We start from the raw sequence: 19,985 nt of genomic DNA, 5'->3' as shown, positions 1-19,985 counted from the left end.
AATACTCAACCTGTCTCCATACTTGACCCGGACCGTGATGTCGAGCCGCCAACCCGGAATCTCCAGTCTCGAGATTTTTTCATGTTCTGATCTGAGACAATATCTCTTTTTCGTTTCCCAACCGCTGAATACCAAACCCGGGCACTACTACTACTGTTGTCCTTCTGAAATCTGACAACCGCTTTTGATCAAGTGGCAGTTGGGCAACATGACGCGGCCGAATCAAGTCGAACCGATAAGAGATACAAGCTCGTCCTCTTCCCCGTCTTCCACCCAAGCCAAGTCCAACTCGGGAAGCCTCCAGGACGGCGTGTAACCCCGTGCTCTTCCGCGATTGTCCACGGCAAAGCCACGACAAGCGTGAAGTTGTCGGGCATGGCCATGCTAACGGGATGGTGCCATTCGTCGAGGAGAGACGGGCGCCCCACAAAGACCTAGTAGGGGGGGGGTCCTCGTCTGCCTTGTATCGCTGTAGAACACCCCTGAGAGCGTCTAGGCCGTCGGTCGATGCCGTGAAATTCCGGGCGACATATTGCTCGATATGGTCTCCCAACACTTCAAGTGGGCTCCTGTCCCTCCAGGCGAAGGGAAACACGTCTTTCAAAAAAGGCATGGGGAGATCCCTCGACGAGGGGTAGAGAACCTCCAGAAACTGCGTTTTCTGGCACTGAAAGATGAGTTGATGTTTGGTAAACACGAGCCGGCGCTTGGACAGGACACCTTCTGGGTAGGTCCAGCCGCGAGTTGCCCAGGGGGTTCCTGCTCCCCAGACATACCTCAGCACTGCATATTCCTGCTCTCTTTGGCCCACAGGGGGTACGCAATGAGGGTTGGCTCCGCACCTGCGCAGTCAACCACGCGGGAGCTGTCGAGATGAAAGGGGGCGGCCGCGCGGCATTTTGAACCCTGGAGTGAATGCTGCTGTTCGCAGTCGGATATCCATCCACGCAAAGATGTCGTAGTCGATCCTGTCTGATTCGATGGTGCGGGGATACATCATGCGAGACGGGGAGTCTCCGCTGTGATATTTATCGTCCTTGGGGGGGCGGGCGAATGGCAGTGATTGGACATCGTGAGATGATGCAGGACGAATGAAGCACCAGATCAAGGGACCAGAGCTCCCCCGAGAGCTCTCCCGCGATCTCTTCGTGGTTCCGCCTGATTTCGAGCTCAAGCGACGTTCCATGACGCTTGATGCCAGAAAGCACCACGGTCTGTTGTAAAAAGGTGCAGAGTGTGCATTCAGGGGTTCGCCCTCTGTGAATCAACGGTCGCAACGCGTCACTATTCAAGATTTTAACAAAATCAGCGTTTTTGCACTCGTGGCGGAGATTGATGGCATTGTCGGTCATTATATTGGGAAGGTGAACTGTGATGACAGTTTGTTGCCAGGTAGGTTTCAAGGCGTTGGATAGCAAAGTGGAGCGCGCCAGGCTATGATGGGTACCCAACCAGTTACCCAACCGAAACATTTCTGCTCAACCACCTCTAAAAATCTTATCTCCGTGTGTATGGGAGGTAGTGATGGCATCATGCCCCTGATATGGCAAGACTTTTGAGTTGTTTTGGGTTCGTTCTCCCTACACCTTGAACCTGCCCGTCGACCGCTAAGCTAGCTCCCTTTCCTGTCCCAGGTGCTTCCCATGCTTTCGCTCTCAACCACCAGTAACGACGGAGCTGGGTCCGGTGCAGGATTCCGGCAAGACAAACCCTCTGATAGCCAACTCGGTTCACAATAGCTTGACGGTTTCTCGTCAATCGCCTGCGTCCTCGAGCTTGGAATCTCATCAGGATGCTATGTCTGCTACTCAATCTCCGGATCTGGCAGAAGAACATGTCTTGTGTACAGCCTGCCACAGCGCAGCTTCCAACTCAGATCTCCTGCCGACGCTGAAAAAGGGCACCGAGAATTTTCGGTCATATGCCTCCCTCTCTGAGCTCAAGCTTTCGTCGCTATCAGGGTGCCATCTCTGTTCTCTGCTTTTTGGGGTGTTGAGAGGCAGCGACATTGGTTCTGGAAGTGTACAGGTCAGCCTCTTCGTCTCACGATCAGGAGGGGCCTGGTTGAAAGTCGGGATTCTCAATCCGGGGGAAACTCGAGAAAAGATAATGGGGGAGCTTTCTGTCTTTAGGAATTTGGAAGGACGGCTTGACAATCCGCCCGAGCCCGCTTCGCCTTTTATGTTTCCAGACCCCAGCATTTACAGAAATGCACGATTGTCCAAGTCTCTCTCCCACGATGTCTCGGCCGCTCTGGCAAGAGAATGGCTTAGGCAATGCGTCACAAGTCATAAAGATTGTGCCCTTGCGGCAAATCTCGGCACCTCTAACCACGGCTACCCGACACGGCTCATCCAAGTCACCGGAGATGAGAACCTAAATCTACGACTCGTCCTCACAGAAAACTTCAGCAAATCAAAACCGCCCTACCTCACCCTTTCTCACTGCTGGGGAGCGGCCAAAATCCTCCGACTCCTCCTGGACAACCTCGCCGACTTCCAACACCAGATCCCATTCAACCAACTTCCTCCAACCTTCCGCGAGGCAGCAAGAGTCACGCGCCAGCTAGGCCACACACACATCTGGATCGACTCCCTCTGCATCATCCAAGACTCCAAAGCCGACTGGCGCGACGAATCCAAGATCATGGGTGACATATACGCGAATTCCGTCTGCACCATCTCCGCCTTGACGGCCCTCTCCTCCGTCCAGGGGTGCTTTGCAGAAAAGAGCCCCGACGGCAAAGAGAACACGCCGCGGAACCCGCTCGCTTTTCGAATCTGCCATCTCCCTCACGGGCTTCACGTTGATTGCCACCAGCGTCTTGACACGTTTTTGCAGATTGATCGCTCCCCTTTACCGCTGCACACGCGCGCGTGGGTTCTGCAGGAGCGGATTTTGGGACCCAGGACGGTGTACTACGGCACCTGGGGTTTGGCTTGGGAGTGTGTCGAGTGCTTGGCGACGGAGAGCAAGCCCTGGGGGGAGGTTGGTCGGTTTTCTCCAAAGGCGGATTTCTTGAGGGAATGCATTCGAGCCTCTTCCTCCTCCTCCTCTGGGGGAGACTCATCCACTGCGCTGTTTTCAGCGTGGCGCGCTGTCCGGGCGGCCTATACTGGTTGTCAACTAACGTATTTTGACGACCGCCTTGTTGCCGTGTCGAGTCTTATTCAGCGGATCGAGAGGCTGACATCATGGAAAAACCTCTGGGGGATGTGGGAGGACAAGCTGCTTGATGAACTTTTGTGGTTCACTGATGCACCCAGTGATCGGCCGCACACAAGGGAGTATTTGGCGCCGACGTGGTCATGGGCGGGCTTGGAAGGGAGGGTTTTTGAGGAGATGGCTTTGATGCCTCGCGTTGGACCTAGCGGGGAGGATCTTCTTCCTGAGTGGATTGGAAAAGTTGTCGAGACGGGGATGGATGAGAAAGGGAGGGGGTATGTGCGTTTACGGGGGGCTGTGAAGCGGGTTATGCGCCGTCGAGATGGCTCTGGGGGTGGTTTAGTTGATAGGGATAGAGGGGGGGATCATGCAGTTGCCTCTTGGGCGGCGGATACGGTGGAGGATTCGAAGCGTCCTCTAGGCATCATCACGGGGCAACAAGAAGGGCTTTGCTGCTTACTTCTGGCGAGGAACGCGGATGAAAATCCGGACCAAGTGCTTGATCTTGGATTGGTGATCAGGCAGAATGCTTCGGGCGAAGCTGTGCGGATCGGGCGCTTTTGGCAGGCGAGAGGGGATACAAGACCTTTGTTTCCGGCCGAAATTAGAGAATCGGATATGGAGGATGTGCTTGTCATTTGATGTTCACAGAGTGTTCTCCATGACTTTAGGAGGCAGGCGAAATGGGCTGTTGCCGAAATCTAAACCATGTCGAGGGCGCATTAGCTACAAGGAATAATTGTTTGTGTTTACAGTATGTACATGCGAAATTACATGTATAATAAGCACATTGACTCGTGTGCTTGTACAGACCATTCCTCATTTCTCGCGTAATTTGCTATTTTGGCTAGGTATCTGCTCCATCAAAGTGGGTAGCCATGGTTGTTCTAATACGAGAAAAGAAGACAGGGGAATACGGATTTTCCCCGGGCTGCTGTAATCGGTGAGCATTCATAAATCAGGCCTTTTGTACCACTTTTACAGACCATAGAATAGGAACTCTACGGGTGTCACCCCGGCTGCTTCTGATTCGCGAGTATTGACATATCAATGTACGGAGTTACGCCGTCGGAATATGAAGTCTACACTACGGCCTCTCACCGGCGTCATTTGATTGGCGATTCGGGTATCCGCAATGGGAACTTCATCAGTTTACGGAGCATGCGCCGTTGGAAAATGAAAAGTTATGATGTCACACCGGCCGCTCGTGGTGGGCAAGAAATGGTAAAACGAGCTTTTCATACCGGGTGCTTTGGGAGAGATCAACACCCGGACATTAACCCGACCTGTTTTTATTGGACAACCTTTTCAGAAATTGAATCCCCCCATCACACCGGTCGTGGCTTTTTCTCATGTGTTGATTGTTCATCCCTACAATTCAAATCTGGGCATGAGGGGAGAGTCCACAAGACTTGTAGCATACGGACCTCACCCCGACCGGCCCCATCTCCGATTGGCGCAGTTTTGTTCTTCTACAAAACCGAATATCGAATCCGTCACACAAGAAACCGGGCATCTCTCCCTCTCATTTTTTCATTCGTCGATTGTCAAGATCCTCCCACACATGAAATATTGGCAGTTGGTGATCCGAGGTCCCTGGCGGACATCACCCCGGCTTGCTCTGATTGGCCATATTTAGACCCCTCGGATTTCCATCTTGGTCGAAATCGCCCCACAAAAACCACCCGCACTTCTTTTTGGTAGGGTCGGGTACGTTACCCGCGTGGCACCTTAGATCACTTTTATCAGCACATCACCTTGGGGAGGCCAAAGAACGTTAGGGGGAAAGGCGGGCTTACATGTAGAAATACCTCCCCCGATTCTCCTTCCTCTCCCTCTCACCGTTTGCTTGCTTGGTGTCGTTCGTCACCACCCTCAACACCCCTGGCACACCGCAGTGACACTTTGGTGTATATTTCGGGTGAAAAGCAGAGCGATAGTGGCGGTAGGTGATGTTGATCCTGATATTGCCCGACACAGGGTGCGGGGTTAGGGTTGGGGAAGGTGACACAGAGTGTTTCCATTCCTCTTGGGTGGTGGAGTGCATGATCAACAAGGAGTTGTGGGGGAGGGGGAGCGAGACTTGGCCTTGGAGGTTTGGATCAGGATTGTCAGATGTGGAAGAGGGCAGAAAAGAAGATATACGACGGAGGCGGAACTCGCGGGTTACGCCTAGGGAAAGGGATGCAATTGTGGGGCGGGGGCCGAGGTAGGTTAGTTGGTCGGTGTGCTGTTAACCATTAGCATATGTCTAAAATAAAATGGAGGGTTGTTGGTGAAGGGGACAGTAGTGAGAATAAGGGGGTGTGGTTGGCAGGGAAACGCTCAGGGGTTGTGGTGTGGACATAAGATGTGGAGAGAAATGGAACGAAAACAGACGTGCCCAACCAACGCTCTCCTGCGGCCCATTGTAACAATTCACAAAAGCTGCATTCGCACACCAAGGCTCGGAAGGCTGATGTCTTGGCTTCTGACCACCGTGATGAGTGCGAATGTGCTCTTCAATTGCCGAATTGACTGTCTCTTGCACTCGCCCCCGTACAGCTTCTAGTTTTGGTGTCAGGGTGCGGACATCCTGTACAATCCTGTAAGAATCTATGAAAGCAGCGGAGCCGGGGAAATGAGAGCAGAAACCTACGCTGATCCTGCCACCGTTATAGTGGTAGTCATCCTTCTGCTCTTGCAGTTCCTTCTGACTGCCAACGTAAAACCCCGAGGTGTGGGGGCTGGAGACGATGTTGTCAAATAGTTTGAAGGATGCCTTTTGGAATGTTTTGGACTCTTCGAGGAGTTCGGATAGAAGCTCGTTGGCTTCGTGGGCGGGGAGGAAGTTGTGGATTATGGTGCAGGGGGTGTGCTCGCTTATGTCTTGCGGGTCGTAGAGGTGTAGTGTTTGGCCTTTTTTGGAGAGAATTTTGGGTTTCTTTGGGGATGGCTCGCCGGATGATGGGTCGATAGCGAAGGCTCGTAGGGATGTTTGTCCTGCTATTCTGTTGTTGGCAGTCTTTTTGACAGATCGAGGGGTAGATGGTGATTTGAGGGTGTTGGATGTGGCCTGGACATCGCCGTCGTGCGCTAAAAGAATATCAAGAAGCATTTCTTGTTCGATATCAGGATGAAGGGAAGCTAGAATCGCCAGTTTGATGTCTGTCGATTCTTCATGCGATTCCACGGCAAAGTCGTCGCTTGTTTTGCGTTTCTGTGGCCGCCTGGTCACAAAGGCATCCATGGCTTCAGTCGAGAGCTCCTTGGTCTCCCAAGCCTGCAAACTTTTGAGTAAATCAAAGGACCACCGGGATATCCAAGCGCATGCCCTCCAAAACCCAAAATGATGTCGTTGAACCAAGAGGTGTTGTAACGCGTAGATTAAACATGGACGTGTCACCGGTGGGGCACCAAACGCCCAGGGGGAGCGCTGTCACGGGACCGCTTACAGCGGGAAACCAGGGATCAGTGAGGCTGTTAAAGAATCCCCCGGGGAGTCGGTTCCGGGGTAGCTACCGTAAGCCGAGGCCCATCTGCCCCACCATTTCACGGACGGCTTAGCAGCACATGGCAGCCCACCTCCTCCAACCTCATCGAGACATTGAACTTGTCGCAAACGACACAATTGGAAATTGGAAGTAAACATTGCGCTTTGCTCATACACCTACCCCTTTTTCACCCCTAATCTTTCTTGCCCAATCTTTGCTTGCCTCTCTTGCTGCGCATTGCCCCTCTTGTGCCCCAACCCCTCACAATGGCCTCCCTCCTCGAAGCCCGAACACCGGGCTTCAACCCTTACTCGGTCAAATACTCCCCCTACTACGACTCCCGCCTCGCGGTCGCCTCCTCCTCCAACTACGGCATTGTCGGCAACGGCCGCCTCTTCATCTTGGGTCTCGGCCCCCAGGGCATCGCCATCGAAAAAACCTACGACACAAACGACGCCCAGTATGACCTCGCCTGGTCAGAAATCAACGAAAACCAATGCGCGGTAGCATGCGGCGATGGCTCCATCAAGCTCTTCGACCTCAACGTGCCCGAATTTCCCGTCATGAACTTCCACGAGCACAAGCGAGAGACCTTTTCCGTCTGTTGGAACCCCCTCACAAAAGACACCTTCCTCTCCTCATCATGGGATGGTACCGTCAAAATCGTTCGTTCCCCCTTCCCCTTCCCCTTTCAATCCCATCAACCACTAACCTTTGTCTCACTACTAGTGGTCCCCAACCCGCCCAGCAAGCCTCAAAACCCTCCCCGTAGGCAACTGCACCTACTCGGCCTCCTTCAGCCCCCACAACCCCTCCCTCATCTCCTGCGTCAGCTCCGATTCCCACCTCCGCCTGTTCGACCTCCGCACTCCTGTCAACGCAAAATACCACCTCGTCGCCCAGATTCCGATCCACTCCCCCCCTTCCATACCCCAGTCCACCATCCTCCCCCGCCTCTCCAACGGCACCACCTACGCGGGTGCCATCCCGAACGAAGCCCTCACGCACGATTGGAACAAATACTCGGACACTGTCATCGCCACCGGCGGGGTGGACCGCACCATCCGGACGTTTGACATTCGCAACCCGACCGGCGGCCCGACGGCGGTGTTGCTGGGTCATGAGTTTGCCGTTAGGAAGCTCCAGTGGTCGCCGCATGCGCGGGATGTGCTTGCCAGCGCGGGGTACGACATGACGGTGAGGGTTTGGAGTGATGGGAGCGCGATGCCGTTTCCGCAGGAGGAGAACGTCATTAGGGTGGGGCAGGAGTTGGGGTTGATGAATAGGCACACCGAGTTTTGCACGGGGGTGGACTGGTGTCTTTTTGGGACGGGGGGTTGGGTGGCTAGTGTTGGGTGGGATGAGAGGGTTTTGGTTTGGGATGCGCATACGCTTTTGAGGAGATGATGTGAAAGGGAAGAGGGAGAGGTGTTGAAGGAAGGAAAAGTGAAAGGGAAAACAAAAAAACAAAAAGCAGGATATGATACCCCCCCAAGCATTGGAGGAATTGGACATGAATTAAGCGAGAGGATGAGAAGATCACAAGGCAGAACATCGTACAGGATTGGAGAAAACCAAATAGACAGGACGTTTTCAAGAACGAATAGAGCGAACCGCATATTCCCAAGATTCTCGGCCAAGATGGGCGTCATACAACATCAAAACTCGGGACAGAATTTCATCCACACATCATGGACAACAAAACAGGCAAGATTCAACCTCGTAATCGTACAATTTTTGGTATAAACAAGACATACACCGTTCTCCATAATTTACACGAAACCAGGAACCCCAAAAGACTTAAGATCCCCAAGATGTCAAAAGCCAAAGATGAGCAAAAGAAAACAAAAGTAGAGAAGAGAGATTCCCCTGTGATGTGATATGCGCCGCTTTGCCACCCCGCCCGCCTGCCTGCCTTGTGCCCGAAATAAATTGCCAGCCATTGTCTCTCCTATTTTCCCATCCATGCCTCAAGACTGAGAATCGAAGTGACAACAAAAGAAGAGACAATGCCCTCTCCTCTCTTGAATTCTTTTGACCCGAAAAAAAGCAAAAAATAAACTCCGGGACAATGCTGTGATGTCAAATCCAATGAAGGGGCACCCTTCGTTCCAGGTCCCCCTGTTTTTGTTTCGTACCCATCTTTCCCCTAACCCATTCTCATTCACACAGGAAGAACCCCTCCCAACTCAACACAAAATGATTAGCCGCCCCTGGGAATGTGATTTGAACAAAAATCCACGCCTCCTGCTTTGGCGTCATCCCAAACCGCCCATCCGTAATGATGGCTCACCATTTAGAAAGTGGCACGGCCACCACCTCTGGACTGCTGCTTATCCCTCTGTCCAGCCATCTCCATAGCTTCCCAGTTATCTCTCGGCTTCCTCTCCCCCCTGTCACCGCCTCTCCCACCGCCACCACGTCCACCAAAGCCACCACCACGTCCACCAAAGCCACCATCACGACCACCACCACCACCACGGCCACCGAAGCCACCATCACGGCCACCACCACGGCCACCGAAGCCACCGCCCGTCCCGCTGCGTTGGAACCTGTTCTCCTCCCTCTCGGCGACTCTAAGGCCGGTAATCCGGCCCATGTTCCTCATCAGCGATGGCGAAACTCCAGGGGGCTGATCCAAGCCAAAGATATTCTTGCTGAAGGTGTTCAACTCGTCAACAACAGCCTGCTTGTGCACACCTTGGAGAGCGCCGCCCAAGAAAGACTTGTAATACTCTGAGATGGTCTCATAGGGAAGCTTGGAAAACGCTTCGCGAACCCTCTTGACAGAATCGGGGAACGACTCGGGCTCGGCACCGTAGAGATCAGTCGAGGCAATGGCAAAGTCGGTGGACCGCTTGATGGGAAGACCGGGCAATCTGCTGCGGGCAGTGCTGACCTCGGAATCAGAAACCAGAAGCCAAGCCTCCCCCTCCTTGCCAGCACGGCCCGTACGACCGATGCGGTGAATGTATGAATCGCGGTCGTTGGGAGTGTGGACCTGGACGACGTGGGTGACATTGGGGAAATCCATGCCTCTGGCGGTAACATCAGAGGAGAAGAGAATGGCAGACTTGGCCCGTCTGAAATCCTCGGCGCACCTGGTGCGGATGGGCTGGGTCAACTTGGAGTGAATATCGCGAACCTCGGGAATATCGGGGAATTCACGACGGAGGCGGCGGAAAGCAGCGCTCCACGAGATGACGGAAGCCGTGGTGGGCAAGAACACCATCATCTTCAGAGGGTTGCCCTCGAGCTCGTCACGGTTCTTGGCAACCCAGGTGCGGATCATCTCGAAAAGAGTAGCAGGCATGGTGTCGAAGCTGCGGCAAGGAACGATGAACTGGGGCACTCTCTCGTGGGTAGGGGTCTCGTTGGACTTGACGGTCTGGGCGAACTCGAAGTTGGTGGGGTCAATGTACTTTCTTGCGAGGCCAACCACGTCTTTGGGCATGGTGGCTGAATAGAGAAGAGTCTGGCGGGGGGTATCCTTTCTGTTGGGGAGCGCCTTGAGAATGGTGTCGAGCTCGGCGTCGAATCCAACATCCAGCATGCGATCCGCTTCATCCAAGCACAGAGCAGTGAGGTTGGGAGCAGCCACGCCGCTGTACTCGTCAGTGAGCAGATCAGCGAGACGGCCAGGAGTGCCGACGAGCAAATGGCAACCCTCGTAACGAATCTTTTGCAGCGACATTCTCTTCTGGGTTCCTCCGACAGCAGTCTGGACCTTGATGCCGGTGCCCTTGACGATCTTGGCAGCCTCCACCGCAATCTGCTCAGCAAGCTCACGGGTGGGGGAGATGACGATGGCACGAACGTCGTCGGATCTGGCCTTCACAGGGCGGCGAGCCTCAGCGAGGGCTGGCTGATCGGCAATAATCTTCTGAAGGATCGGCACAAGGAAAGCCAGCGTCTTGCCGGTACCTGTCTTGGCTTGCGCAACACTATATTTCCAGGCAGACTTGTTAGCAATCTTTCAGGGAGGGGTAATTCTTCAGCAACAGGCCTAACGTACAGATCCTTTCCAGCAAGAGCAGCGTTGATAGTCAGAGACTGCACCTCTGTCATATCCTTATACCTCATCCCCTCGGTGATAGACCTGACCAGAGCATTGTGTACGCCCAAGCTCTCGAGATCTCTGAACTTGGTGATGCGCCCGGCGGGGGTGGCGGTTTCCTGCTGAGCGGCCGACTCGCTCGAGTAGAAGCGGAGGAGGCTGTTGACGGGGCGATACGACGCCTTGAGGGGTGTTTGTGCGATAGCAAAGGCCGACGGCGAGAGTCTGGCTGTGAGCTGGAGGGGGCGCGCAGTCAAGGCGACACGGCAGGCGGCGGCGTGCCGCAAGATGGTGGTCTTCATCATGACAAAACGGAAGGTAACGCTCAGCGCGTCCGTCGGCAAGGCGTCTGCGTGTCGAGCCTCTACTCTGGTATGAACTCGCGGCGAAGTGTCGACACGGGCTGGAGGCAGGCAATGAGGGGTATAACAGAGAGCGGGTGATTGCGACAGTGGAAGAATGGGGGAGCAGGATCAGCAAAAGAGAATCGGGCGGTTTAGAAAAATTTCCTGGTGTCCCCCATGTCAGCTCCAAATGGCTTATCTTATCGCCCGAACCCACCCGCGACCCTGCAGTCCCGGGCCCCGACCCCACTCTCCGAACGGCTCCGACAGAGTGGTTGTGGAAGACTTCAGATGTTTTCTTTGAGCCACGAGTAGATGTTCAATCTTGTTGTTTATTTATCGACATGAAAATAGCACAACCGTAGAATACCCCCCCTTTCCGCGAACTCCTGTCTAAAACCCCGCCCATGTATCTGTATATGTACCTTTTCCACACCATCCCGTCTTCCTGCCCCTCTGTCCCATCACGCCCCCCCCTCCCCCCCCAACTCTACCAAATCCCATCAAGTCACATCAGAGCCCCTGCCTCGCAAGCTGTGCACAGTCCATCGAATAATTCTGTGATGGCCATCCCTGATGTTGCGCCCGCTGCTGTTCATACATCCTTCGTCTTTCCCACTCCTCCGACGACCTCGACGGTTGCTGCTGGTTCGAAAAACCACCTCCCTGTGCCCTCACAGCATCAGACTGCGCCCGGAACTCAGTCAAAGCCCCGTGAACGCCCTGGAAAACCCACGCCATGAACGCCGCTATGAGCTGGCCCACGTAAGCCGCAGAAAACCAGACATACGCATTCTTCGCGCCCTTGAACGTGCTCATCGCCATTTTGTTGATAAGCTGATTGTCCCTCTCAAACTGGAGCAGGCCAGAGATTCCCTGTCCCAGAAATGGTGCAAACACCTGCCAGAAGGCATACAGCCAGTTCAGCACGATGAAAGCAATGTGGTGGACGATACTCCTCTGTAAAGGTGGCATCGACCTGTCATGGTGTGGGCCAGAATAGTCGTTTGGTTGCGGGCCTACCACCGAGGCGGGTGTGCTCTGCCGTATAGTCGAAGCCTCCGCAGGTGTGAGATCTGCCGGCAACCCTCTCATCAGATAGGCCAAACTGTTAATGTAATTCATCCTCTCCAAATCAGGCGCATTGCCCCCTTGCCTGGCGAGAGAGAGCATTCCAATGCCTATCCGCCACGTCAGCAATCCACTCTCTCTTCTCCCAATACAAGAATTGACTCACCCTGCGACCCATAATCCCAATTCACCCCGCTCTCACTCTCCCTAGCCCTAGCCTCCATACTCCGTGTCTGCCCCTGTCTCGAAACCCCCGGAGAATACCCCTCCTCTATCCTGGGCCGGTTCGGCAACGGCGGAGCAACAGGCGGCTCAGTCGAAGCCGGCGGGGAAGAGCTCCTCGACCTGGTAGCGTAGGTAGACACCGCTCTGGCGAGCATATAAGGGCTAGTCGGCAACCTCGACGCGACCGACTTCACCAGTGACAACGGAGACCGGATCACCTTGATAGACTGTGACTGAATCTCCACCTGGGCGTAATCAACGTAGGGCAGATCAACCATTGGGTTATCCCAAGGAGCGGCAGTTGTTGACGCAGAAGTAGGCGAGCCGCCTCGCCTGGCGTGGCAGTACTCGCTCTCGACATGGTGCTGCTGGTGGTGGCGGTTATTATCGTGGGGGTAAACACGATACATTGGCTGAGGATGTTCACAGTTGGGAGAAAGCGGCGGGTAGGGATGAGCAGGAGAACAAGACGACGACGAGGAAGTAGGGGGCCGCGCCGGCAGCGGCAGCGGCGTGGCGGGCTCGTCACGGGTGCTGAAAGTGGTCCACATCTTGTCCGTTCGTTCGGAGGCGTCCCAGGCTAGAAAGGGATAAACCAGGGGCGTCCTCGAAGAGATCCGCGCTGGTGACCGTTGAAAGCGAACGAGTCCCGAGAATCTGACTTCTTTAGTCGGACGCCTATCGATTCCTTTGTCAAGAGAAGGATAAAAGAAGAGAGCAAGAAAATAAAACAAGCGAGAAAAACAACGAGATTTCAAGAATTCTTGAGGGAAGGAATCCAAGTACGGGAGGTGTCGCATGTGGAAACCCTTCCTTTTTCATACGATCTCAGCCCTGTATGGGAGGGTGACTCGGCAACCACCTGGGTTGTGATTCGGGCGAGGCTACATCGTCCAAAAGCCGCATTTTGCCTCACAAAAAGGGGGGGCTGTTTGGTGTCGGGTCTCGAAGGTGCCAGCGGCGGTCGATGCAAGCTCGCAGAAAGCATGTGAATGTGGCCGTGTGTTGCTACTATCTAATCGCTCCGGCAGGTGGGTCTATCTCCTGTTCCAGACCCACCTGCTCTTTGATAAACAGAGAAGCAACCATCTCGCCCAAGTCTCATGCCTCAAAGAATTGACTACATACCTAATCCCTTCACACACGTTCCTGGATCTGCGTTGTTTATGTCTCGCCCACCGTGACCGCAATTGTATTTAACCAAAAATCAACACAACTTTCCTGCTAGCCTTCGCGCTGATGAAGAATAAATATACCATTCTATGTAGGGGCCCCAAACACAAACCCCGAATGCAATGCACGTAATGCTATGCAAAGAGAAACAAGCCAGTGTACACCACAGATTCCTACAACCCCTTCGCAGCCTTTTCTGCAGCAATCTTAGCCTCCATCTTCCTCCTCGCCTCCAGAATCATCTGATCCCTCCTCTTCTGCAACAAACTCTGCCTCTCATCCTTGTTCGAACTCCACGCCTTCCCTTTCCCACCCGCCTTGGTGTTGTCCTCCTCAGGTTCGGACCCCTTCAACTTCTCCGCCAGGTTATACCTCGTAATCAGATCCGGGTGTGCAGGCACAGGCGGCTTGACAGCGCTATTAACATTCGCGTTCCCAGAAGCAGCCGGACCAGCGCTCCCCTCGGGTGGTGGCGGCGGCTGGAACGTAGCTGGGGGCTGTCACACAGATAAACATTAGCAATCATTCCAAACCCCTCCTTCACAAAAAGAGTAAACTCACACTCTCCAGCCGTCCCCCCAAAATCCTCTCCGCAGTCAACGCCACATTCCCCCCCGTCCTCTGCAAATCCCACAACACCTCCCTCCTGCTCAAATGCGGAAACATCTGCATAACCCTCTGCACCGCCGCCTCCCTCTGCCTCGCCATCGCCGCCAGGTCCTGCTGTCCCGTCGCCCTCCTCCTATCCCCATTCCCGTTCCCGTTCCCTGACCCCGAAGAAAACAAGTACTTGATCAAGATCCCAGACAGGACCAGAATGAACAACAGCCCCGGAACGTTGACTTGCTGCTCGGTTGCGTCTGCCATTTTGAACTTCCCTTCCCTATCTCTCTCTCTCTCTTTCTCTCACTCTCACTCTCTCTTTCTCTCTCTCTCTCTCTTTCTCTCTCTCTCTTTCTCTCTCTCTCGTGGAACCCCCGGTGGTGGTTGTTGTTGTCGTTGTTGGTATAGAAATGCGCGAGGGCGAGGTAGGGTAAAAAACGGTGATATATGCCGCGTGCGCGTGCGCGTGATCGGAGTCGGAGTTCTTCACCCGGGCAATCCTGTCCTCGGTCGTAGGTGGCTGGCTGGCTGGTCAGGTAGCGAACAGACCGATGTGCGCAAGGTAAATCCGTTTGCGAATCGGCAGTCCCGGTCGGCAGTGCTGTCAAGCGCAAGATGGAGAGTAAAAAAATGTTGGATAGAACGATGAGGTTCAAGGCCCAAGGTTGACGATGGGGAGTGGATCAACGAAACAGGTGGTTGGTTGGTCTCGGCCGTCGGGTGCGTCGTGGATGTTCAAATGGCTTGATGCCGGACACGTTCGCTCCCCGTCGCGGCCTCGAATCACTTGCATCATCCGTGCCAAGAAACCACCTGACGCTCGGTCCAAGCAGCTCGCACTCACTCCCTCACGTTAACTCCAGCAAGTGGCGTCGATCTATCAAAATGGACACGTTACACAGGGAACAAACTTAGAGATGCTCGCTCACACATACACACACACAATATCTATTCGCTTGTGACGCCCCGAATAGAGGATGCTCACCAACTAAAACCTTCCCGTGGCCGTTGCCCCCACGCCCACCGTTGCTTTTTGAAGCCCATGAGAAAGGGGGTGAAATCAAGCCCGTTCGCTAAACCACATCCCCTCGCTAGAGCCGAAACTACCTAATGAATACACTATGATTTAAGCCTGCGATGCTTCCCTTTGCCGGCTGGCATACTATCAAGATACTACAGCAGGTGACGCGGACGTCGTGTCGAGGTCAGCATAGTGCAGAGTAAGTTCCCTCTGCGGCATCAGGTCAGCAAAGCCGTGTCAATATCCTTTGTAGACAAAATTTTCATACCCGTTCTTTGCGCCATAAGTCCTTGTCCCACACAATGTAGTAGCCTCGCTCAGTATTAACGCTCAAGGTTTGAGGTACCAGCTGTTCGTCCTTGGTCAACCAGAGTTGCAGACGCTTGTGCCATCGCCAATTGCGGCTCATGCTGTATTCGTCTCAGTTATCACGCTCATGAGAATATGGGGCAGCAGACACTCACAGCTCCATCGCCGCCAACTGCTGTTTGTAGTCCCGCGGACAGCTGTAAAAGATCCACATCAAGGTCTCCTCGTTGAAGCTACTAATTTTCACGTCCATGGGCTGTACGTTTTTGACCTCGTAGCAGTCGGGCAGCTTGAAATTCTGAACCGCCGGCCTTGGAGGCATGGCGTTGAACAGCGAGTAAATCTGCGTGGAAATCAGGCTTGAACAGAGTTAGCAATTGTCCCGGTCTCCTAACGTGCGTCAGACAGCAACCTACTCGGTGGAACGCAAATCCAACCCCAGAACCGATGGCTCGATCCCATGGCCAATGATGTTGTAGTCGGGGAAATTGTTCATCAAAGTCTGATGCCCCTTGATCCCCCACCTGTCAATAGGAGACATCCCTTCAAGAGGATCAACAACATCCGGGAGCTGCCCTCGGTCCTCCTCTCTCGCCTTGCCCGAAGGAGCGTCGTTACCAATAGCGCCTAACGGATTTCTGCCGACCGCATCATTTCCTGAAGTATGTGACGCCACGCTGCCCTCGCGAAACCCGGGTGGCTTTTGGCGCGGTTCTTCATCGTCCACTGGACTTCGAGGCCCTTGGGACCTTTGTATCGACGTTGGCGAAATAACCTCTCCTGTCCGGGAAGTAGCCGACAGGGCGTTGAGAAGACCGTTCCCAGCTAGGTTTGCGTGGGACACACCCCTAGTAGAAGGGGCGCCCCCTTGGCCGAACCCCATATTCGACATCAGACCTGGACCCCGATCTTGCCCTCCTATTTCGCCGTTCGTTGATCGGTTCAATGGTGGGAACTCGTCAGCCTGTCCTCCCTGGGGCGCTTGGTTCACGGCTCCCTGGTTGCCAAAACGAAAAGACGATTGCGCAGTCGAGGCAAGTCGAGAGGATGTGAATAGATCATCTTGTTGGCCCGGATGCGCTGATAAGGGCGTCTGGGGCCCCCGGTGAGCTCCTCCACCGATATTGCGGGATGGTTGTTGCGCCCACATAGATGCAGGGTTTGATTGATTTGGCGCCGTGTTGGACAGAGATGGAAACTCCCTAGATACGGCCCCCGTTAGTACGCTGTCGATTCAATAATGAGACCAAGAGAGTCGCAATCTGCGACAGAGAGGCAAGGTATGTGCGCCAGGCTGTGAGACAGTACCCCTTTACAACCAAAGCGTACGGCACTCCTTCTGGTTGCTTTTGCGGTTGTTCTTTGGCACTGGCTGCCTTGCGCATTGCAGCGATTCTCATCTTTGACCCGACCGGTCGCGCCATAGCGAACTACGCAGCGGGAAAACGAGAGTCTAGTGGTGTTGCGCGTGGACAGGGTAAGGGGGTGGGTTGAGGGTGTTGAGGTGAAAGATCGGAGGCGAAATGCCAGACCAAAACGAGAGCGGCCGCAAAGTCGCAGTTGCAGGCCAGAAGCAATGAGCGCAAGGTGAATGGCCCAGAAACTCGCAGAAAACCAGAAGGTCGCAACAATGGGATGAAAAACAGCGCGAACAATGCAGCCCGGCAGTAGCATCGCTCACCCCTCCGCCAACCAAAACAAAACAAAACAAAATCCGGATGTCCAACTTACGATGGGTCCAACGTCGCCGACTGCTGCTGCGAGCCTATCAAGCTCTGGGCAAAACTGAGATTTCCACTTGCTTGCGGCCGCATTCCCATACTGAGGTTCGCATTCCCCCCCATCGATAGACCGCCGCCATTGCCAAACGCCCAATTGGAATTGTTCATCGCCGCTACGCAGTCATGCATGTCAACGTCGTTCTGCCAGACCTATCCTCCTCCCAGTGCATTCTCACCTTGCTGCGCTTTAGGTAGCCCCCTCGCCTGCCCTGGGCGCCCCGGCTGTTGCTGAGGCGGCTGTTGCCCGTAGGGCACTTGTCGTAATGGTCCTATTATTGACGACATCAGTCAGCAAATCTGTTTCCCTGTTGGAACCAAACTATCGCGAGCTCGGCTGATGGGTACACCCTGGCGGGAAGAATGGGAGGTCATGGCCGCCTCCTGAGACATTCGGACGTCGTCTTCGATTCGGGAGCGATTGGAGGAGCACAGCCGGCTGAACCGCCCAGCAGCATAGGGCTCAACAGTGCAGTTCCTCCTCCGCCATTTTGACTTGATGAAGGTGAGGGCATGTTGAGCCTCGCTCACAACAACCCCCTCCCCCACCGGCTCCCTCCCCGCCGCCAAGTCTATGTATGTCTGCTTCGGTTCGATGTAGGTGCAGAGGCCAGTATTACCCCTCGTTCCATCCCATAACTCGGAGGTGCCACGAGGGCAAGACGACTGGGCGGTGACTCGGCAGGTGTTTTCTTTGACGGCGGCAGATGTGTGGCATTCGAGATGGACAAACAGCGGGGTACCGGGCGAGACGAGGAATCAAGACGGCAAAAGCAAGGGCAAAGAATGAGCCATCGTACCTTGCCGGTTCATCATTTGGAACGCGGGGTTCAGAGGTGTCTCGGTTCGTAGTTATATATGTGTTCCTAGACGAGACTGGATAGAGAATATCTTGGGACGAAGAGGGTAAAACGGTGGTGATGGCCAGCCAATGTCGCGTTTTCGAGACAGCGCTACGAATCATGCAAACGCTTGTAACTGAACCAAGGATGGGCGCTTGGTTGAGGGCGGGAAAGCTCAAGGGATCGCAAGCGGGTCCGTGCATTCTCCACAAAAATTATACCGCAATGTCCAAATTTAAAGCCAAGGCTACGTCCACCGTCTTCCCTGTCGCCTCCTAAACTTTAATTCAACCAATTACTCCGTACTCAGACCTGTCAACTGGCACCGGCAAATGAGTTTATTTTCACTCTTCATTCATCTTTCAGAGTGCCTATCTAAGCCGCCGTCCGAACAGCATCCAACAGACTCTTCTCAAAGTCCAAGTCTGTCAGATGCCGCCCAATCAACACCAGCTTGCCTTTCCGGGGTACATCACCAGATGACGGCGCGGGGCTGTCAAAGATATCGAAAATCTCTCTCACTCCCTGGACCATCTTTTCAGCCCCATCCTCGATAAACAGCCGCCCCTTCACCCGATGGATCTCAAAAGCTGGTCCATTGGCCGCCTTGTTCCTAGGAAGCTCATTCTCCCACAGCACCGAGCGCAGCCAGGCGTCTACTGCCGTCAATTGGTTGGTCGTCAGCTCCTCGAGAGGGATTGTCAATGTTGAGATGGTCTAGCAGATCTGTCAGTTTGTCTGCGCCACAGTCGATTGGATAGGTCCCACTCACTTTATCGAGGTGGCTGTGCCCACGTCCTGCACGGTCAAGTTCATCGACACGGTCATATGCGTGCAAGTCGAGCAAGAATCCCTCCAGATCAGGCACAACACTTTGCGAGGTGACGAATATCTTGGCCAGCTCATTGATGGATGTGATACGCTCCCTGACGGCTTCCAACTCTTCTCCGCTCACAAGGTCAGACTTGTTGATGACGATGACATCGGCGTGTGAAATCTGCACGTGAGCAGTGGTCATGACTGGTCCATGATCATCAGAGTCTTCATGACCTTCCACTTTGCCCGCAGGATCATCCAAGCTGCGAAGGATATTCTTGGCATCAACGAGGGTCACGATGCCATCTAGATAAATGGTGCTCGCCAGCCCGTCATCAACCCAGAATAGCGGCGCTAGATTGCCCGGATCAGCCAACCCTGTTGTTTCGAGCAAGATGTAGTCGAACTTCCCCTTCTTTTCCATCAGAGACTCGATGGCGTTCACGCCTGTGTCTCTGTTTAGAACTGTTAGCGGGGTTTCACTGACTTGAAAGAGGCCGTCTTACTTCACGGAGCAGCAGATGCATCCGTTGCCCACCTCTAACCACTCTTCCACAGCCTCGCCATCCTTATTCACAGTCAAGGACTTTTCAATGTCCAAAGCTGAGCTGTGTCAGTTACGTTATACTCAAGCAAATGTCTCAGGGGGAGATGACTTACAGTCCCCAAACTCTGAAAATAGCAGTCAGCAAGAGACACTCTTGACACAGAATCTGGTCTTCTCTACTCACCATTCATAATCACAGCAACCTTTTTGCCATGCTTTGCAGTCAGGATGTAGTTGAGCAGTGTGGTTTTCCCAGCTCCAAGGTATCCTAGGGTTTGTGTAAGAACAGGCGATATATCCCAAGAGTAAAGTATAGCCATAGCAATACAAACCTGTTACTATTGTGATTGGCACCTTTTTCGCTTTTTCTTCTGGTACTTCTACTGTTTCATCAGCACCAATCAGGTCTGGCGGGGCGTCGTCGTCGTCAAAGTTCATTTAAGCGGTCGTTATTTCGTCAATTGTATAAAGAGAAAGTGTTGAGTTTTGGTATCCTCTGTCTGTCCTCTTTGAACGGGTCAAGATAGTCAAGCTGATGATGTATCTGCAAGGGCGCACATG

At 53.9% G+C, this 19,985-nt stretch overlaps 9 protein-coding genes across 9 annotated transcripts; 2 read left to right on the top strand and 7 right to left on the bottom strand.

Moving 5' to 3' along the window:
* Positions 1–222: 222 nt before the first annotated feature.
* QC762_603470 (uncharacterized protein) lies at positions 223–1,472 on the bottom strand (the record flags this gene model as incomplete). The annotated part of the gene is made up of 5 exons (XM_062892037.1): positions 223–298; positions 357–569; positions 645–767; positions 812–983; positions 1,124–1,472. 5 exons carry the CDS (start codon positions 1,470–1,472, stop codon positions 223–225), a joined length of 933 nt encoding a protein of 310 aa, XP_062740437.1.
* Positions 1,473–1,486: 14 nt separating this feature from the next.
* QC762_603480 (uncharacterized protein) lies at positions 1,487–3,995 on the top strand. Its single transcript, XM_062892038.1, has 2 exons — positions 1,487–1,569; positions 1,635–3,995. Exons 1-2 carry the CDS (start codon positions 1,544–1,546, stop codon positions 3,805–3,807), a joined length of 2,199 nt encoding a protein of 732 aa, XP_062740436.1. The 5' UTR covers positions 1,487–1,543; the 3' UTR covers positions 3,808–3,995.
* Positions 3,996–4,771: 776 nt separating this feature from the next.
* Positions 4,772–6,394, bottom strand: QC762_603490 (uncharacterized protein; the record flags this gene model as incomplete). The annotated part of the gene is made up of 4 exons (XM_062892039.1): positions 4,772–4,895; positions 4,965–5,395; positions 5,549–5,740; positions 5,804–6,394. 4 exons carry the CDS (start codon positions 6,392–6,394, stop codon positions 4,772–4,774), a joined length of 1,338 nt encoding a protein of 445 aa, XP_062740435.1.
* Positions 6,395–6,676: 282 nt separating this feature from the next.
* On the top strand, positions 6,677–8,808 carry PEX7 (peroxisomal targeting signal 2 receptor). The gene is made up of 2 exons (XM_062892040.1): positions 6,677–7,303; positions 7,368–8,808. The coding sequence occupies exons 1-2, from the start codon at positions 6,905–6,907 to the stop codon at positions 8,043–8,045; spliced, it is 1,077 nt and encodes a 358-aa protein (XP_062740434.1). The 5' UTR covers positions 6,677–6,904; the 3' UTR covers positions 8,046–8,808.
* QC762_603510 (uncharacterized protein) lies at positions 8,356–11,200 on the bottom strand. The gene is made up of 2 exons (XM_062892041.1): positions 10,654–11,200; positions 8,356–10,582 (listed from the first exon to the last, which is right to left on the bottom strand). Exons 1-2 carry the CDS (start codon positions 10,998–11,000, stop codon positions 8,935–8,937), a joined length of 1,995 nt encoding a protein of 664 aa, XP_062740433.1. The 5' UTR covers positions 11,001–11,200; the 3' UTR covers positions 8,356–8,934.
* Positions 11,201–11,369: 169 nt separating this feature from the next.
* QC762_603515 (uncharacterized protein) lies at positions 11,370–13,135 on the bottom strand (the record flags this gene model as incomplete). Its single annotated transcript, XM_062892042.1, has 2 exons — positions 11,370–12,220; positions 12,277–13,135. 2 exons carry the CDS (start codon positions 13,133–13,135, stop codon positions 11,553–11,555), a joined length of 1,527 nt encoding a protein of 508 aa, XP_062740432.1. The 3' UTR covers positions 11,370–11,552.
* Positions 13,136–13,681: 546 nt separating this feature from the next.
* Positions 13,682–14,375, bottom strand: QC762_603520 (uncharacterized protein; the record flags this gene model as incomplete). Its single annotated transcript, XM_062892043.1, has 2 exons — positions 13,682–14,005; positions 14,070–14,375. The coding sequence occupies 2 exons, from the start codon at positions 14,373–14,375 to the stop codon at positions 13,682–13,684; spliced, it is 630 nt and encodes a 209-aa protein (XP_062740431.1).
* A 1,217-nt stretch (positions 14,376–15,592) lies between these two features.
* CDC36 (transcriptional regulator) lies at positions 15,593–18,286 on the bottom strand (the record flags this gene model as incomplete). Its single annotated transcript, XM_062892044.1, has 4 exons — positions 18,020–18,286; positions 17,173–17,491; positions 15,858–16,643; positions 15,593–15,800 (listed from the first exon to the last, which is right to left on the bottom strand). The coding sequence occupies exons 2-4, from the start codon at positions 17,349–17,351 to the stop codon at positions 15,593–15,595; spliced, it is 1,173 nt and encodes a 390-aa protein (XP_062740430.1). The 5' UTR covers positions 17,352–17,491; positions 18,020–18,286.
* Positions 18,287–18,375: 89 nt separating this feature from the next.
* QC762_603540 (uncharacterized protein) lies at positions 18,376–19,985 on the bottom strand. The gene is made up of 5 exons (XM_062892045.1): positions 19,757–19,985; positions 19,609–19,692; positions 19,384–19,492; positions 18,834–19,332; positions 18,376–18,778 (listed from the first exon to the last, which is right to left on the bottom strand). Exons 1-5 carry the CDS (start codon positions 19,860–19,862, stop codon positions 18,437–18,439), a joined length of 1,140 nt encoding a protein of 379 aa, XP_062740429.1. The 5' UTR covers positions 19,863–19,985; the 3' UTR covers positions 18,376–18,436.

Source organism: Podospora pseudocomata, chromosome 6, assembly GCF_035222375.1.
Source record: "Podospora pseudocomata strain CBS 415.72m chromosome 6, whole genome shotgun sequence".
Lineage (NCBI taxonomy): Eukaryota > Fungi > Ascomycota > Sordariomycetes > Sordariales > Podosporaceae > Podospora > Podospora pseudocomata.
This window is presented reverse-complemented; position numbering and strand designations above follow the sequence as displayed.

Coding starts and splice junctions, on each gene's coding strand:
- QC762_603480 (XM_062892038.1), top strand. CDS start 1,544: ATGGCAAGACTTTTGAGTTGTTTTGG. Junction 1,570..1,634: donor AGACTTTTGAGTTGTTTTGG/GTTCGTTCTCCC, acceptor TTCCTGTCCCAG/GTGCTTCCCATGCTTTCGCT.
- QC762_603540 (XM_062892045.1), bottom strand. CDS start 19,862: ATGAACTTTGACGACGACGACGCCCCGCCAGACCTGATTGGTGCTGAT. Junction 19,333..19,383: donor TGCATCTGCTGCTCCGTGAA/GTAAGACGGCCT, acceptor AGTTCTAAACAG/AGACACAGGCGTGAACGCCA. Junction 18,779..18,833: donor GGCACAGCCACCTCGATAAA/GTGAGTGGGACC, acceptor CAGATCTGCTAG/ACCATCTCAACATTGACAAT.
- QC762_603510 (XM_062892041.1), bottom strand. CDS start 11,000: ATGATGAAGACCACCATCTTGCGGCACGCCGCCGCCTGCCGTGTCGCC. Junction 10,583..10,653: donor GCTCTTGCTGGAAAGGATCT/GTACGTTAGGCC, acceptor CTGGAAATATAG/TGTTGCGCAAGCCAAGACAG.
- PEX7 (XM_062892040.1), top strand. CDS start 6,905: ATGGCCTCCCTCCTCGAAGCCCGAACACCGGGCTTCAACCCTTACTCG. Junction 7,304..7,367: donor GGGATGGTACCGTCAAAATC/GTTCGTTCCCCC, acceptor TCTCACTACTAG/TGGTCCCCAACCCGCCCAGC.